Below are 17,292 nucleotides of genomic sequence, written 5' to 3'. Positions count from 1 at the left end.
GACTAGCCAGTTGCCCTGTGACTTCAGCTCTCTGACGGTTTAAAGGACAGTTGTGAATCTGCAGTTTGTCTGGTTTGTCATTGTTATAACGGTGGGACGTTGCTCTTCCAGCTTTTAACATCCCAAACAGAAACCAGAAGTCTTCGTTCTTTTCTGGAAAATAAGTACCGAAAATATGTCCAGGTTAGTTTGAGATGGTGCCTATATGTTTATAGATTACAAGATAAGAGAGAACTTTTTCAAAGAAAAAAAAGTTTGCAGGCCTATTTTGAAAAGCATTTGCTGTTCTTAATATTGGCCACCAGAGGGCAAGCAGCCGCATCACTGCAGCGCTCACTGGGGGAGGCAGGTTTCCAACAGGGAAAAGTAAATGTGTAAAGTGAGAGGCAGAGGCATCCACAATTCCTGATGCTCACAGAGGGCCTGTGCTCAAGGCCTCCCTGGCCTGTGCAGCTCTGGGTCAGGCTCTCCGGCCCTGTGGCCCCACCCTTCACTCACAGGCCACAGCTGTCCCCTCTGCAGAGAACATGCCTTCCTTCAGCCCCTAGAGCCTCTCAGGACCTGGCCTTCACCCCACCCACCAAGATCCAGGCTGCCAGGCCCCTGCTGGGTGGGCAAGCTCTAGCACCTTCAGGTGATTCAATCTTCTGTGCAGCGGAGCAAGGGCAGCCCAGGGAGTCAGTTCCAGCCCAGCTGTCAAGGGTAGGAATCCCAGGAGCCCTGTGGGTAGGGAGATGAGGCTGAGTGGGGAGTGGAGCTTTCCTACTTTAGTTGGCTTATCTGAAGCAAATAAGCGGAATCATAGTGGCTTAACACAATAGAAGTTTGGTTCTCATGCAAATGAAGTCTAAAACAGGTGCTCCTGATTGGCAGGCAGATCCTCTCCAACTGGGCAGTCAGGAGCCCTTTCTTGCCATCCTGTAGCCCCACCATCTTCAGCAGGCACCAGGATGAGGAGGAGTGTGGGAGAGGAGGCCTGCCCACCCTAACCACATCGCCCAGCACTTCCCACAGTGCTTCTGCTCGTGTCCCACAGGTGCAACTAGGCACCTGTTCCCTCCTAATGCTAGGGGCTGGGGAACATAGCTGGTCTGGGCAGATGCCTCCCCACAGTAGCCCTCTGGGAAGGGGAAGGGAATGGACAGCCAGACCCGAAACTGCCCAAGCTGCAACCACAGAAACTGCTTCTAACAGATTATTGTTCTAGAACAGTATTTTCCAGGTTTGCCTGATTTTAAGAACCACTGGGGATGCTTATTTAAAATATAGTCCTTGAGTCCTTTTCCTGGACACTCCAGCTGGACCATCTGTATGGGGGCCTGGAACTGGCACTTGTACCAAGCACTACAAGGAGCTATGGAGGGAGCCTCCACTGCCCCGCCCCCACCCTCTCTGTGGGAAACCGGGCCAACCCACTGTTGGCACAGTGACTCATGGAACTATGGCACAAGCTCCTGGGCACAGCCCAAAGGAGGCCTGTCCTGAGCCAGCCCTGCAGCCCTCCCTGGGTGTGTCTACCCCACAGCTTGGCCCCAGAAGGGCGGCCTGTGTGTCATGGCCACGTCAAGTCAGAACCCAGTGGCTTTCGGCCAAGGCAGACGGAGCTGCCCCTGACCTCCCAAAGCAGAGCACGGTGCTGCCCACTCTCCAGCCAGATTAAAAGTGAAAGACCTGGAGCAAAGCTGTGTTTCCCTTTTTGGGAGGAGGATTATTTGTGCCCACATTTTCTCTTCAGCAACACTGGAGGGCAGCATTGAGTCAATTTTTACAATTTCTCATTAGAAAATCAACAATTAATGGTATTCAATCTTAGATTTTATTATGTCTTTTTGTTCTTGCTGTGGCACCCTTGCCATGAATCATGGGGAAAGGACACCCAGTTTATGGCCAGCACCTACAGGTGGGGGAGTAAGAAGGAGGCAGACCCCGGACAGGAGCAAGGCCCTCAGCAGTCTGGAGAGAGGGCTGTTGGTGCCAAAGGAAAGCAGCCTGTGAGAAGCACCGCGTGCCTCCATCAGGGCCAGGCACCATCTGGCCGCCAGGGTAGGAGCAGGAGAGAGGCACTCCTGTTCTATGCGGTGATTTGCATTGGAGTGAGGCAAGGAATGGGCCTGAAATAGGGGGCCCTCCTGCCCCACAGCTGTCAGCTCTCAGCCCACTTCCCCATCTATAAGGGGAGCCCAGCCACATCTGCCTCCGAGGATGGTGGGACAGTGGAGTCAAGAGCCCCTGTTGGAGGCCCCAGCACAGTCTGAGTTTAACTCTTGAGGGTGCACCAGGTCCATGCCCTGCACTCACATGTGGCCGTCCCCAGCATTTGGGCAGCCAGCTTCTCATGCAGCATGCCTTTCTCTCCCCACCAGCCAGCCACAGACACGATGACACCAGGAAGCTGGGCTCCAGCAAACAAAGCAACTGGCCTGACCGGAGCCCCTGGCTCTGCTCCTGCTGGGATGTGACTCTGAGTGGGGCCCAAAAGGAGATAAGTGCAGCCCCCATGGAGAGACTGCCTCTCAGAAGGCAGAATCAGGGACACTGCCTCCCCTTCCTCCTGCTTCTCCTCCCTGACAACAGGAGTCAGCTGTGTCAAAAAGGGAGCTGTTCTCACTGGGTGCTGAGGTAGCTCAGAAGCTCCCAGCAGATCCCAGACAAACCTGTAAACAACCCACTCCGCCCCAGCCTCTCTCGGGTGGGCTGGGACCGCCCCTGGGGGTGGGTTTCACTCTTGAGGGTTTGTGATGAGTCAGTCCCTCAGTGAAATGAGGGGCTTGTCTCTCCTCAATGCCATCTCCACCTACATGTCACCTCCTCACAGGATCCCCACCCACCCTAGAAAGGCACCCATCTCTCGCTTCAGCCAGGGCACTAATCACTCCCTGACATGCCGAGGTGTTTGCTGCCTGCTTATCCTATCCCAGCACAGGATGTGAGCTCCCGTGGGCAGGCGCCCCGGCTCCATGGGCCCTGCACTGATACAGACTTGTTGAATGAAAACTACAAAGGATCAGGTGAGCAAGCAGCCCTCACTCACCTGACCTGCACACTCAGCCCTGCTGTGGGAGGAGAGGGGAGGGCCTGGCCCCAGGCCACCTGCGAAGTGACCTTGCACAGTGTGCTGAGCTCAATGGGTCCTTCCTCAGAAGTAGCAGAAGCAGTGATAGCTTTTTCATCTGCTGCCCAGAGGGGTACCTGCCTTCTAACAGACCCAAATCTTTCACAGAGTCCAGGTGATGTCTCCAACTGCTCTTCAATGTCCACAATAAATATGACATTTTAAAAATTATCAGTAGTGTTTTGAAACCTATGGTCTTAATGCTTCTGCTGGCACAGATGTTCTGTGTATATATCTCCATTCCGTTTCTTTAATCGCAGAGACACCTGGTCTTGGAATTCCCTTTCCTATCCTCCCTGCGGGATGCCGGGGCTTTGAGCCTCCTGGCCCGCCCAGGGCCAACTGGCACTGTCTCTGTCTTTTCTGTTCCAGCCGTGATCCCCCTGACGGATTCGGAGCACAAGCTGCTGCCTCTGCACTTTGCCGTGGACCCCGGCAAGGACTGGGAGTGGGGGAAAGACGACAATGATAACGCCCGGCTAGCCCAGTAAGACCTCCCCGCTAAGCCCCCTCTCCCAGGGTCCTACAGGGCGGGCTGTGTCGGCTTCCAGAGGAGCTGGGCTGCCCCTGCTCCTCTGGGACAGCTGGCTTGACTGCGGGCGGGCAGCCGGGTGCGCGCGGGCGAACGCGGGCCAGCTGGGGCCGGTTTCACTTGGTGTTCTTCTCTCGCCAGCCTGATCCTGTCGCTAGAAGCCAAGCTGAACCTTCTGCACAGCTACATGAATGTGACGTGGATCCGGATCCCCTCCGAGACCCGGGTGAGCTAGGCGTGCGCCGGAACCCGACCGGCTGGCGGGGCCATGGCAGCGGTTCACCAGGCGCGGGGTGGGCTGCGGAGCATCCTCCCAAACGCTGGGCCCGGGGCGGAGCTCGCCCACCCCTGTCCAGCCACGCCAGAAGCCCGGAAGCCCGGGAGCCCCCATGCCTGCGTCCCAGCTGTGCACGCAGCCCTGCCCCACTGGCTCTGGCTTGAAGTAGCTTGAATTTCCCTGGTGGGGGGGTGTCCTTGCGTGTCTGTACATAGGCGCACTCCAGCTAGGGGAATTTTTGGTCCCCTTATTTTCTCTAGGAGAGGAATAAACCCGCCCACGCAGAATAACAAACCGGAGGCAAGTCACAACACAAAACTCTCACTGAGATGGGAACATGATGTGCAGCCGTGGAGCGGAATTAATTAAAAATTGTGTGTGGGTCTTTGGAAAAGCCAGAGAACCTAGAGCGATATTCCTCAGTGCCCCCTCCTTCCCTCCCCTGCTGGAGGGCGGGAGAGGGAGGGTCTGTGCTGTCCCTGCTTCCAGGTGCTGAGAGGGATCACTCTAAGTATCTGACTGATGCATGTTTATGTGATCTCAGTAGTGAACTCCCAGGGAAAGGGATTTATAAAAATAAATAAAAAAAAAAAGGTTTACAAATCATTGGTCCTCCACAGACATCAGTTTACTCAGTCATGAATTGGGGCTCAGAAGGCCCATTAAAGGAGTGACATGAGAAAAGCAAGTAGGATGGTGCCTGGCACACAGTCAGTACCCGGGATGCATGGGCACTGCTGAGACTGCTCTCATCCTTCTGCCTGGACTTGTAGTCTTCATAGGGGTGCACCAGGCAAGTAGTGACACGCCATTTTACTGATGACACAAGTGCCAGTCGGAGTCATTCTGGCTCCCAAGTCCTGCCTCTTAGCCTCCACACCGACCTGCCTCAACTGTCTGGAGCATGCCACCGTGTGGCTGGGGTGTGAAGGCAAGCAGCTATAGGTCTAGTATCAGGAAGCTCTTGGGCTAGAACATAGCTCTGCCCTGCAATGAGCAGGCCCCCCATCAGGCCTTGGTGGCCTCCACATCAGATGCAGAGCCCTGAGCAGACAGCCCTGGCAAGAGCTCCTCCAGCCCAAGAGCACTTGAGCCAGGGCTCCTGGCTCACTGCACTCCCACTAACCGGCAGTACCAAGCATACCCCCTTCCCTGGGCTGTCCCTGAACTTCTACCTTTTCATGTCCCCAGCTAACGGGTTTGAGATCGCTGGCTCCTTCCAGACCCAGGACAGGGTGGGAAGGGGAAGGAAGGAATTTCAGACTGTAAGGTGGTGAGGGATGGTGCCACTCACCCTTGCTTCTGGGTGGCCTGGTTGCAGGAGGTTCACCCCTCTGGGACCTGCTTTGGGGAGGGAGGAACAAAAATAAAGTTGGGGACCAACAGGTCCTCTTTCAGGCTCCTCCTCTAAAGGCTAGGAAAACCCCTTCAGGCATGAGCACCAGTTCCTGCCAGACCCAGCTGCTGGTGTGACGGCCCAGTGATGCTCTGTCAGAATTTTCTCTCCTCCCCCAGGAAGCAGCCTCCACAAAGCAGAAATGGGTGCTGTCGGTCCTCTGCACCCTCCCATCTCCTTTCTCAGCCTCTCCAGCTAGCCTAGGTACTGGTCCTGGCTGCGTTCCAGTACGTCCTTGCCCTGCTGACTGGCTGACAGTGGGCCTCCTCCAAGGTGCTCACAGAGATGCTCCGTCCCCACGTTCTCCCCTGTCCCCGAACCCAGGAGCCCTTTTCTGGGAATGGTACCATCTTTCTTGCTGAGCTCAGGTCCCATTTCAGAATCGTTCTCAATTTTGCAATCAACACTGCCAATCTGAGAAAGGAACCGGTAAGTAAAGTCACTGGTCATTGCTGAATTGAGGAAGTGTTTGTTCCAAGACCCACAGAATGACGTTCTGAGGGCAGGTGCCTGGAGTGAATAGGTGAGACACTTTGTAGGAGAAAGACCCTACACGTGCAGGTGAAGTCTCAAGCTCACCTGAAGAGCTCTACCTCTACAAAGAGGCCAGCCTGGGACCTGTGTCTGGTCAGGCAGCAACCTTGCTGGGGCCAGACGGCCAGAGTCCGGCCATGGTAATTCTAAAATGAGCGGAGGCTCTGGTGCCCAAAGCCAGGTGGGTATCTGCACTTTGCCCATACTCCTCCTCTCAGGTTTCCAGGCTACCAGCAACCTAAGTTCACCAAGAAGGGAATGAGGACTGGGACAGTGAGGCTTGAGGGCCCCAACCTAGCACCACGTAGGGGGATGGGAGACAGGGTCTGTTCCGTCTTTCCCACGTAGAGACAACTCTTACCTCCTTCCTTCCCCGCCCTTTCTCTCCCCCTACAGGCCCCTCTGGCGCAGCCGGAGTCCCCAACAGCCTCCGCGGGGGAGGATGTGCAGTCCCTGGCCGACTCGCTGGACTCCGACCGCGACTCGGTGTGCAGCAATTCCAACAGCAATAATGGCAAGAACGGCAAGGACAAAGAGAAGGAGAAGCAGCGCAAGGAAAAGGACAAGACCCGCGCGGACTCTGTGGCCAACAAGCTGGGCAGCTTCAGCAAGACGCTGGGCATCAAGCTGAAGAAAAACATGGGCGGCCTTGGCGGCCTGGTGCACGGCAAGATGGGCCGCGCCAACTCCGCCAACGGCAAGAACGGCGACGGGCCCGAGCGCGGCAAGGAGAAGAAGGCCAAGTCGCGCAAGGGCAGCAAGGAGGAGTCGGGCGCGTCGGCGAGCACGTCGCCCTCGGAGAAGACCACGCCGTCGCCCACGGACAAGGCGGCGGGCGCGTCGCCGGCCGAGAAGGGCGGCGGGCCGCGGGGCGACGCCTGGAAGTACAGCACGGACGTGAAGCTGAGCCTCAACATCCTGCGCGCCGCCATGCAGGGCGAGCGCAAGTTCATCTTCGCCGGCCTGCTGCTCACCAGCCACCGGCACCAGTTCCACGAGGAGATGATCGGCTACTACCTGACCAGCGCGCAGGAGCGCTTCAGCGCCGAGCAGGAGCAGCGGCGCCGCGATGCCGCCGCCGCCGCCGCCGCCTCCACGGCCAAGCGGCCACCGCGCAGGCCGGAGGCCGAGGGCGCGCCGGGCCCCGAGCGCGCCTCGCCGGGCCCGCCGGCCGGGCCGCCCACGCAGCTGGTGCTCAAGCTCAAGGAGCGCCCGAGTCCCGGGCCGGCGGCGGGGCCGCGGGCGGCGCGGGCGGCGGCGGGCGGCGCGGCCTCCCCGGGCCCCAGCGGCGGCGCACGGCGCGCGGGCCAAAGCGGACCGGTGCCCGGCCGCAGCCCGCCGGCGCCGGCTCGCCAAAGCGTGATCCACGTGCAGGCGGCGGGCGCGCGGGACGAGGCGTGCGCGCCGGCCGTGGGCGCGCTGCGGCCGTGCGCCACGTACCCGCAGCAGAACCGCTCGCTGTCGTCGCAGAGCTACAGCCCCGCGCGCGCTGCCGCCCTGCGCACCGTCAACACGGTCGAGTCGCTGGCGCGCGCCGTCCCGGGCGCCCTGCCCGGCGCGGCGGGCGCGGCGGGCGCGACGGAGCACAAGTCGCAGACCTACACCAACGGCTTCGGCGCCGCGCGCGACGGCCTGGAGTTCGCCGACGCCGACGCGCCGGCCGCCCGCTCGAACGGTGAGGGCGGCCGCGGCGGCGCGGGGCCGGCGCAGCGGCGCTGCCAGCGCGAGAACTGCGCGTTCTACGGGCGCGCCGAGACCGAGCACTTCTGCTCGTACTGCTACCGCGAGGAGCTGCGGCGGCGGCGCGAGGCGCGCGGGGCCCGGCCGTGAGCGCGCCGGCGCGAGCGGTGACCCTGCAGGGGTTCTTTTCCATCCTGTCGGTGTCTTTTTTACATGCCCTGGTCACCCGGAAGGCCGGCGACTTCTCTGTCAGTGCTGTGTACGTGTTTGGTCAAACGTTCCTAATGGTGCCTGAACCTACACTGACGCCTCTCAGGTAGTAGACGGATAGGAAACAAGTCATACTGTTGGAAGTGGGTGTGCTAGCTAGCATCTGCCTCGTACCTGTGGAAACTCAATAGCCATTGCAAGAGTATTTTTGTTCCTCAATAAGAGAAATAAAGAAATTTGCAGCCCTTTGTTTTTAGAAGGGAGTGTTCTACATGCTTTTTCTTTTCTTTTCCTTTCTTTTTGTTTTGTTTTTGTTTTTTCCCCCGAACCTAGCGACTGACCTCTTCCATGTAGCGTCACATGTGTGCAATCGGTACCACCCTGGGTTGAGAAGCAAACGCGGCCGCCCAGGACTGCGGTGGCGGCTCTGCTGCCGGCTCCCACGGGCTTCCCCTCCCCCGCCTTTGGAGGAGGGGAGGCACTCTGCCGCTGACGCCGTGGTGGTCACTGTGGCCTCTTAGGAATACACAGCTCCATCTCATGAGCAAAACCTTCTCCCACAGCCCCCGGCTGAGCAACACTCACACTGCCATCAGAGCTGCAGGCGTCCGCAGGATGGGCACCGGACCACCTACCTCGCAGGGCACGATGAGGTGTAGGGATCAATCCAGGTGCAGGGCAGCTCAGGTGACAGGAGCTTTCCAATGACACCTTGGGTCCAAAAAAGCAAGATCTGAACTCACTATTTGGAGTTGCCCATATATGAGCGAAGATGGCAGCCTGCTCACGTGTCTCCTTTGAAGACACTTCCACAGTGTACTGTGGTCAGAGGGCCCCTAGGAAGTAGACATCAGTGCCCCAGGAGAGAGGCGAGGAATTGACCCCTTGGTCACTGTGTAAGCCCCCACTAGGCTACTTTGAAACCGGACCTGTGCCTCTTTCCAAAGAGAAGGGGCTGAGGGAAGCCGGGAAGGAAGCCCGCCCCCACCTCCACCTGCATCTGTCTGGGTTCAGCCGGTAAAGGGGTGCCACTCCCATTGGGGTCCCCCCCAGGGCAGGGACAGCCCTGCCTGTGGCTCCATAACACATTGAGGGGGCAGCCCCATCCCCAACCGGTCCCTTTTTTGGTGCCTCCTACATTTCTTGAGGAAAAAAAATAATGTGTCCTTAGCTACCCTGTTTGAGCAGCAATATGCAGCCTCTTCCTTCCAAGATTACCTCTGGAGAGTACCGTTCTTGGTCGAGGACACTGAGGAGTTAAACCTGCCTCACTATGGAGAGATCTTTGTTTCCAAGAAATACGGATAAGGTGGGTAAAATCCTCACTAGCAAAAGAATACTTTAAAGCCTGTGAGAGCCTTAGCATAGCCTGTAATAATCCTAAGAAAGAAACAAAGAAAGGAGAAAGTGTGCAGCTTTGCTGTGAGTGGGTCCTCAGAAAAGGCAGGAGGTAGACCATCTCGTCACTGGAGTCAGCTTCTCCTCCAGAAAGGATGCTTTTCCCCCTGACATAAAGAGCAGCAAAAAAAATAATAAGGGAATGGGATTTTTTTTTACTTGTTTGAAGAATTATAATAAACTAATTTGAGTATATCTCCTGTGAGTAATTCCTTTTTATTTTTAATTATTCCACAGCACGTGGAGTTTTCACTAATTTATTCAAGTTTTGCATAAGTGGTTCCTTAAAATTATTTATTAAATAGAATCTTTAAGAAATTTTTTGAAAGTTTTACTTTTCATGCTGAACAATACTTTCAATGTGTGGTTATTACTAACATTCACATCCCTTATATTACTGGGGTTTCTTTTGTTACTCAGAACAACAACAACAAAAAGTAGTTTTTAAAAATCTCTCATCGAGAGGGTCTGTGGCAGCTTTTGGACTGATTCTTCATGTCGTGCCGAGCGACTGCTTTGCCATCCGAAGCTGTGAGGTCACAGGAAGTGTTGCTTCGCAGTTAGACGCCAGCTCCTGCTCTCGCTCCTCACTCGTAGAAGGTTGAGACGGCCAACCTTGAAAATGCTTACCTGTGCATTCAGAAACCAAACTCATACGCACAAGAAGTCAAAGAGGCATAAAGTAAATTCATGTTGGTTTTTAATTTTTTAATGTTATTACAGCTAACCAGAAATTCCAAAACTGCCTATGCAAATATTCTATCTTTCTCATGCTCTCTGCCAGGTTAAAAAAAAGGCAAACTGAGAATAAAAACATCCATTGTATACCAGAGGAAAACCTTCAAAACCGGGCAGTGTAATTCACAGGTATTATCAAAAAATGGTGACATGCTCTATCTCCTTGAATTTCAAAGCCACCCCTGCCCCACCCCCATGTGACAGATGTTCCATGATTAAGAGCCTGAGATCCAGCCACCGGCCACCACAGCGGTTGCTCCTGCCACGTGGAAGACCCCTTCTCAGCGTGGTCACGAGGCAGCTCAACATGCCAGGGCACCTGTGGGTGCTCCCACCTGACCCGATACGATTCAGTCCACATCGTTTACAAATAGCTGATTCCTTTTGAGAGAGATCTGGATCCATCCTTCCTATAAACAGTGTTAAAAATGTGAGAGAGCCTACTATTATATTACATTTACTAGTCCAGTCACCAACAGTATGCTCCATGTTGTTCAGAAGAGCCCTTTAGACCTGGTCCCTGGCCAGAGAGGTCCCGGACCAAATTAGCTTATCAGGCTGGACGGGAACTCTTAGAAACTGCTATGTTGTTTACCTGTGGGCCGAGAGGTCCCCTAAAGTCCTTCTCTGACTTGGGGGCCCTTTGTGAAGCAGGGGAAGGGAAGGGATTATGGGCACTGGAGAAAAGGAAGAAGGCCAGTTCCCGTTCTAGAAAGGCTGAGAGCCCCACCAGGGTGCACCTCCTGGACTTGGGCTTCATGGCCAGCCCTGCCTATGAGCTGCCTTCCCCTCTGATCGGGCTAAACTTTCCTTTCTGGGAAGGTCAGATGTCTCTAAGCCACAGCAAGTTTCCAAAAGGATCCCAGATACTTTGAAACCCCAGTGGAAGTTATTTCAGTAATTTACTTCACGTTTCCTGCACATGCATTACCTGGGTATATGATTTTTTAAAAAATAATATATTGTGAAAGGAAGGTGTTTTTAAGTGTATTCTGTTTGTAGATTTTATGCTGTTACGTTGAAATTTTACAAGCCAAGTTTAAACTGTACTATAGAAATTATTTTTATATTATTTTCAGAATATGCCACAGAGAAATATTTTGCGCCCTTATATTGTCACAGGGTTGTCTCCGTGGAAGGGTAACTTTAGGTGGGAAGGGGCCCCACTGCGGGCTCTTGGGGTTTAAATGCTTTTTGCTGTTTGTTCAAATCCCCTCTGAAAGTGGGAATGTGTAAATGTCTTTTCTTTTGTCATTGAAAGCTTGATTTTTTTTTTTCTGTTCATGGATTTTGGTACCACACCTTTCCTCTTAAATGAATACTTCATATTCACTAAGTTACTGTGGACTTTTTCTTACCCGTTACCAGCCGGTGGCTCAAGTGGAGTTCCGAAAAGTTTGGATCTATTACTTTACAAAGCTGATGTTTTCCAAAATGATTTAATTTATTAATTCTGCTAGCTTACTGTCAGGAATTTGGTGACTCAAGACAAAAGGACTCTCCACGCCGCCGGGTACATACCTCTGGGTGTAGAAATCACGCAGCGCCCACGGCATCTCTGGGGCGGGGCCATGGGTACCCAGCCCTCACACCCTCCATTAGCTTCCACAGGCTTATTTTGCAAACTACTCTACTTTGCAAAAATAAACAGCCTATCAAAATATATTTTACATAAGTTAAGGAAGAAAGAGCTGGACCTATCAGAGAAGGGAAATTTGTGCGAGAGGAAAAGAAAAAGGCTGTGCCAAACCCATGTCTGTAAGTTCCGTTCTGTGTGAGTCTTTCATGTTGACGGAGAGACTGGAGTCAAAGCTGAGGGCGTCTCCTGCACATTGGGGGTTTCTTTCTTTATGACATGATTGCTTTTTCCTCATCATGGTGTGGACTTGACAAGTTAAGTTCCTCGAGTGTTTTTTCCTTTTCTTTCTTTCAATGCTTCTACTAACTAAGAAAACGTGTTTCTGTGGCTGAGCAAGCCCTGCCCTGTCAGATCTCAGCCGCTCCAGTATCTCCCCCATGGGCTGCGGAGGCAACCCCTCCTCTCGTTAGAGTCTGGTTCTGCTGTCACCTGAGGGCAGGCACACGGGGAAAGGGCCCAGAGGTGGCTGGCACTCCTGGCGCCAGGGAGCAGACACCCCCTTCCAAAAAGCCTTAAAGTGGTGGCTCTCTGGAGACCTCTGGGCACCACCTCCCTGTTCAATCCTGACTATAAACCCTCTTTTCTGCTTGAACTGGCCCGTTTTGGGGTGGCTTTCCAGGGCAGTGAGGGGGCACTCACTCCTTCTTGTTTCAGTCATGTCCACCCCCATTCCCCACGTCCACTCACAGTGCCAGTTCCATCGACACAGAGCATGTCTCTGACATTGCTGCCACTTGGCACAGGATGGATCTGGAGTGGTTCATCCTAGAGAGACCTGCATGTAAGCGTGTTGGTGCAGGAGCCCCTACTCACCCCAGGAGCCCCCCAGGCTGCATGGAGCACTTCCAGGGTGCAACGCTTTGGAAGATTTTCATGATGGCTCCAACCAGTGTGAGAAGTGGTCTGTTAGCAGTGACGCAGGTAGCTTTGTTCCCAACAGCCAGTCCTACCTCCCGACTCCACCCCCAGAGAGAAGAGAGAGGGAGATGGCCTACATGGACCCCTCAGGGATAACCGGGGTGTGGCGTCTGTCCAGTATGAAGATGCTTCTCAACCCAGCTGACTGACTCACACACAACCACAGGAACCGCACGGAAGCTGTTCTCTCCAAACAATCCTATCAATGGTACTCTTCTGGTTATTGTACAAAATAATTTGTTGAAATTTGCATTTTTACTGTTTTATCTTTGCAAAAAAAGGAGGAATCCCACCAACCCTAATTTTGTATATACAAAATGCTTATGTATATACAAAATGCCCATTGCTTATACTTCTTTATGCCTCCAAGAAAGCATCTCAAGTATATATATACAACATCAATTCTTTAATGTGAGAAGAGGAGTACCAGTTAGTTTTAAGAGCAAGGCTGAATCTGCTTAAGACCAAAGCAACCGGTGAATTTAATGAAGATAAGTTAGCAAAACCAGCTGTTTGAGAATATCTACAGATGCTAGAGGATTACTTTAAATGAAGAAACAGCCAAATTCTTACAAAGACCACTCCCACTCAGTACTTCTCTAACCTTCTCCTCTATTGGCCAGTCTGACTCAGTGACAAAGCCCTGCCTTAGGGCCTTTGCACATGCCATTCTTTCTACCTGGACCATTCTCCCCACTCACCCCCGAGCCACGTGGCTCACATTTACATGAATTATCCATTCATTCCTTTTATCCCCCCCCACACCCCCAAGTCTGCATTCTATGCAGGCATTCCATGCAGGCAGGAATTTTTGTATGTTTCGCTCACTGCTGTATTCCTAGTGCCTACAACTGTGCCTGACACATAGTAGGCACTAGATAGATATGTGTTGAAGAAAGGAAACGAAATCAGTAATTTGATAGCTATTAAGAAGCCTAAAAATATCAGTTTCAGCCTTCATCAAATCCAGATTCTACTACTGTCCCTAAAGTTGGAGAATTTTAGCTGATTAAGCTGCCTGGCTTCTTCTCTAGCCTGGGGTCCACAAGGGCCAGATCTGGCAGTGAGCACATCAGCCTGACTGCAGCAGGTTCCTCCGTGTCTCTGTAATCGCCTGCTGTGTGGCCCTCCCTCACAGATGTGAGGCTCGGCTGCTTACAGAGAGCTCTCTGGAACAAGCTGAGGTGGGGACAGTTTCCCACAGGGCAGCTCCTGTGGTCAGGTGAGGGATGCCCCCTCCATGAGGTCATTATAGGCCTGGACCATTCTAGAGAATCCCTTATAATCAGTCCATAGAATGCTGTGCCTTCACGGTGTCTCCAAGGTGATAGGCCTTCCTTCCTAGAATAAACTCGGAGGCAGTAGATGACCCAGCCCAGGGAAAGGAGTCAACCTGACTACTAGAAGGACCCGTTCTCATGTCACCAAAAACAGCCCTGCAGAGGAAGTGGAGCATGTCACACAGACTAACAGGGATGGGCGTGGGTGACTGCGTTGACAAAGTTGGAAGCAGCAGGGCCGGAGAGCCAAGGCCGCCTTAGTCTCCCCCTCAGTCACTGGCAGGTGCATTGGAGGGACAGAGCCTTGACAACGCAGAGCCAAACAGCACAGGCCGCCTCTGCCCCAGCCCCAGGGTGGTGGCCCTCCATCGCAGACAGGTGACCTCACCCAGCAGCAGGGGGACGAATCCTCCTCTGAACTCCCTACCCCAGTGGGATGATTTTCACAACCAGCTGACCTTGGTAGTTACTTCTAGATCTTTTGGCCAAAATGTATTTTCTTCTAAAAGTTGTTGGCAAAATACTGTTACAAGCTTCTTATATGAGCTTCGTCCTACTGTGGCCTGGTTAAAAGGCTTTGTGCTTCTCTTTAACCCCCTTCCATGGTTCTGCTGTTATTTCTCTGGGTGCCATATTTTAGGGTCCCTCAAGGGAGAGGGGGCGGTAAGTTCTCCCTCGAAACACTCCCTCTGTAGCTGCCCAGCAGACAGTAAGTGGGCCCAGACGTCAGTGTCCCTTTGCTTGAATTGCCAAATCAACAGCGTCCCTTTCATGGCTGCCCTAACAGGCTGGGGGCATGCTCCTGCCAGTACTCAGAGAGAGAGAGAAGCGGGCTTTCCCAGGGCCCGCCCCCAGGGCCCCTGCAAACCTCGTTCCATGCAGGTGCTTCAAGGCCTGTCCAGTTCTTCACACACGTTCTTCCTGCTGGTATGGAATGGAATCCAAACACCTGATTTGGAATTACTATTTGGCAGGTGGGAGAGTGGGGCAGCTTGTCTCCACTAACTTGTGACCAAAACTATTAAAACAACCATGAGTGTGGTTGGAGATCAGCCGTGGCCTGGAGCCCAGGACACAAGGCAAACGCCACCTCTGACGGAGCCGGTGGTCACTCAGCACAGGAGGGAGGCCACGTCCTCCGCAGTCAGGAGCTGTCGGAGGTGCAGGCAGCTCCCTGAGGCTGCGCGGCCTCGGCGGCCGGGCTGGAACCCTACTCACCATCGTCTTCAATAAGTTGGCCTCGCTTTGACTGAGCGTTGTTGAAGTGTTTTGCTTTGTTCCTTTAAACATGCATTTGGCCTCAGTTTCTTTTCCTTTCTTTTTTCTTTTTTTGGTTCATTTGGACGATTTTTGGATGAAATACGTTGCTTTGTTTCCCTGATTTCCTTGATTACTGTGGACAAAGGAAAACACTGTCATAAACCCCAACCCCATTACTTTGACCCAGCTGTCCCCAGCCCTTTGCGACCTGAGAGTGCTCGTTCTGATTCAATGCAAATGTTCTTTTCCATCTGGTCCATTCCTGGAGAAGGAACCCTCGTGAGAGCTGTCTTTGGTGGTTGGGTTGTTACTTTGTAAAGTATTAAAGCACTAAACCAATTTTTGCAATATGTAGTAAATCCTGCTTTCATTTTGGAAAACTTCCAATAATGACTACTGCACTTTTTATAGAAGAACTGTATTTCATTTCTTTCTTTTAGGAAAGATTATTTCAAAAAGTAAAAATAGCTCTGTAATCCGTGTGACACGGCTTCTCCATTACTTGACACAGAGAGAAGCTTTGATGCCTACTCAATAAAATTAACATGTTTGTAAAGCATTGGCTGGTCCAGTTATTTGCCCGCGCCTGCGTTCCTGGTGAAATATCATCTAAGAAAAACTTTATGGTCCAGAGGAAGAGGGTTCCATCAGGCATCCATTTGTACCAGTTAAGAAAAAGGGTTTTTCCAATCAGGTGAGATGCAGTTCACAGTACGAGTGAAAGGGCTTCTCTCCTTTTTAAAACGGTCATGACACTTCCTATCGGAATGAAAACCGAATAGGATTTTCCTTACAGTATTTGCCCAAGGTTGTAACATAAGTGAGAGAATGACAGCGGGGAGCATGGAGGATAAAAGTATTTTATCGTGGATTTGTTTTGCGAACGTTTTTCTGTGGAGGAGAGACGTGTGTCTGTCAATGAAAGTAAGAGCTTCCTCAGAGGTTGCGATGGGGTTCCAGGCTGCACCTCTCTCTCAAGCAGGTGATGTGAGCACCCGTCGTGGGCTGTGCACCCTGCTGCACACTGGGGATGATGACGATGGTAGTGGTGTCTCCTGCACTGAATGCCCACCGTGTGCTGTACACCGCGTTAGCCACATTCTAGGCTTTGTGGAATTCAATCCATGTGACAACCCTGTGACTTAGATATCAAAATCCCCACTGTGTAGACAAAAAAAGTAAGCTTTCGAAAAGTAAGTGGTAAAACCAAGATTTTAGCTTCAGTTTGCCTGATGTGAGAACCTGTGCTCCTAGCTGCAGGACACACTGCATTATTCTGCCATCCCAAAGAATGGACCAAACCCCGACCCAGGAACCGCTCACAGTCCATCCCAGGGAAGTTGACACAGAAATCTTCATCTGGTTTGTAGGAGGTGATGGGGTGAATTAGCATGGTTGGGAGAAGGAGAGGAAAGACGCTCAGCCAACCTATGGGACTTGCTGGGACACTGGCCTCTCCATGTTCCTGGCCTCAGCGTTAAGGCCAACACACCACCATCCCTTTCTGGCCAGGATGTTCTTCTACACTAGAAATTACAGGACGGTTCTTTGTTCTCTTAGGACAGGCAGAGAACCCCACACAAAAGGCAGATTCCTCCATTTGACACTGTCCTGGATGGCGGCAGGAGCCCTGCATTGGAAGACGGAAAGTCTGGCCCCTGAACTGCAATGACCTTGAGAAAAGCATCTCACCTCTGCAAGCCCCGATTTTTATATAAAATTTCAGTTTATTCTGTAAAATGATGAGTCAAGGGAGGGATCTTTTACATCCCCAACCAAACTGAGGAATCTGTGTATCATTTAGGAAAACAGACATCACACCAGTTATTGTAACAGAGAATTTAATATGGTGACCTGGTCAAACAGATACTGGAAGACTACAAAACACAAAAAGGACACATAGGGGTCACGCAGAACACCCACCAGAAGCCACTCATCACAGGGTTGGGGGTCAAGCCAAAGACTGTGTTGTTAAAAGCTGTAAACATGGATGGGGATTGCCCTGTGGTGTAGTGGTTGAGTTCTCGCACTCTGCTTTGGCGGCCTGGGGTTCATGGGTTCAGATCCCAGGCGTAGACCTACACACCATTCATTATCATGCTGTGGTGGCGTCCCATATACAAAACAGAGGAAGATTGGCCACAGATGTTAGCTCAGGGCCAATCTTCCTCACACAAAAAATCTGCTGTAGTCACGGAAGGTGGGCTCCATAGAGCTGGGCTCACCTCTCTGAGGAAGGGTGGCTGGTGTCTCTGAAGGGGCATGGTCTGGCAGGACCTTCCATGTGGGGAAAACGTGAAATTGGAACAAACCGCAGC

The 17,292-nt window shown here is 52.8% G+C and overlaps 1 protein-coding gene across 5 annotated transcripts in view; it reads left to right on the top strand.

The window, feature by feature from the left end:
* Window positions 1-8,012, top strand: part of OTUD7A (OTU deubiquitinase 7A) — a 379,739-nt gene extending 371,727 nt beyond the window's left edge. For 2 of the 5 annotated variants that reach the window (XM_023651659.2, XM_070268408.1), the window contains exons 12-14: window positions 3,485-3,599; window positions 3,786-3,870; window positions 6,248-8,012. In XM_023651659.2, the coding sequence (XP_023507427.2) occupies window positions 3,485-3,599; window positions 3,786-3,870; window positions 6,248-7,681 (1,634 nt within the window). In that variant the 3' untranslated portion in view covers window positions 7,682-8,012. The other 3 variants (XM_023651671.2, XM_023651663.2, XM_023651666.2) reach the window with 3 other exon arrangements.
* Window positions 8,013-17,292: the final 9,280 nt, after the last annotated feature.

Source organism: Equus caballus, chromosome 1, assembly GCF_041296265.1.
Source record: "Equus caballus isolate H_3958 breed thoroughbred chromosome 1, TB-T2T, whole genome shotgun sequence".
NCBI lineage: Eukaryota > Metazoa > Chordata > Mammalia > Perissodactyla > Equidae > Equus > Equus caballus.
The sequence above is the reverse complement of the archived record's forward strand: the minus strand, read 5'-3'. Positions and strand labels throughout refer to the sequence as shown.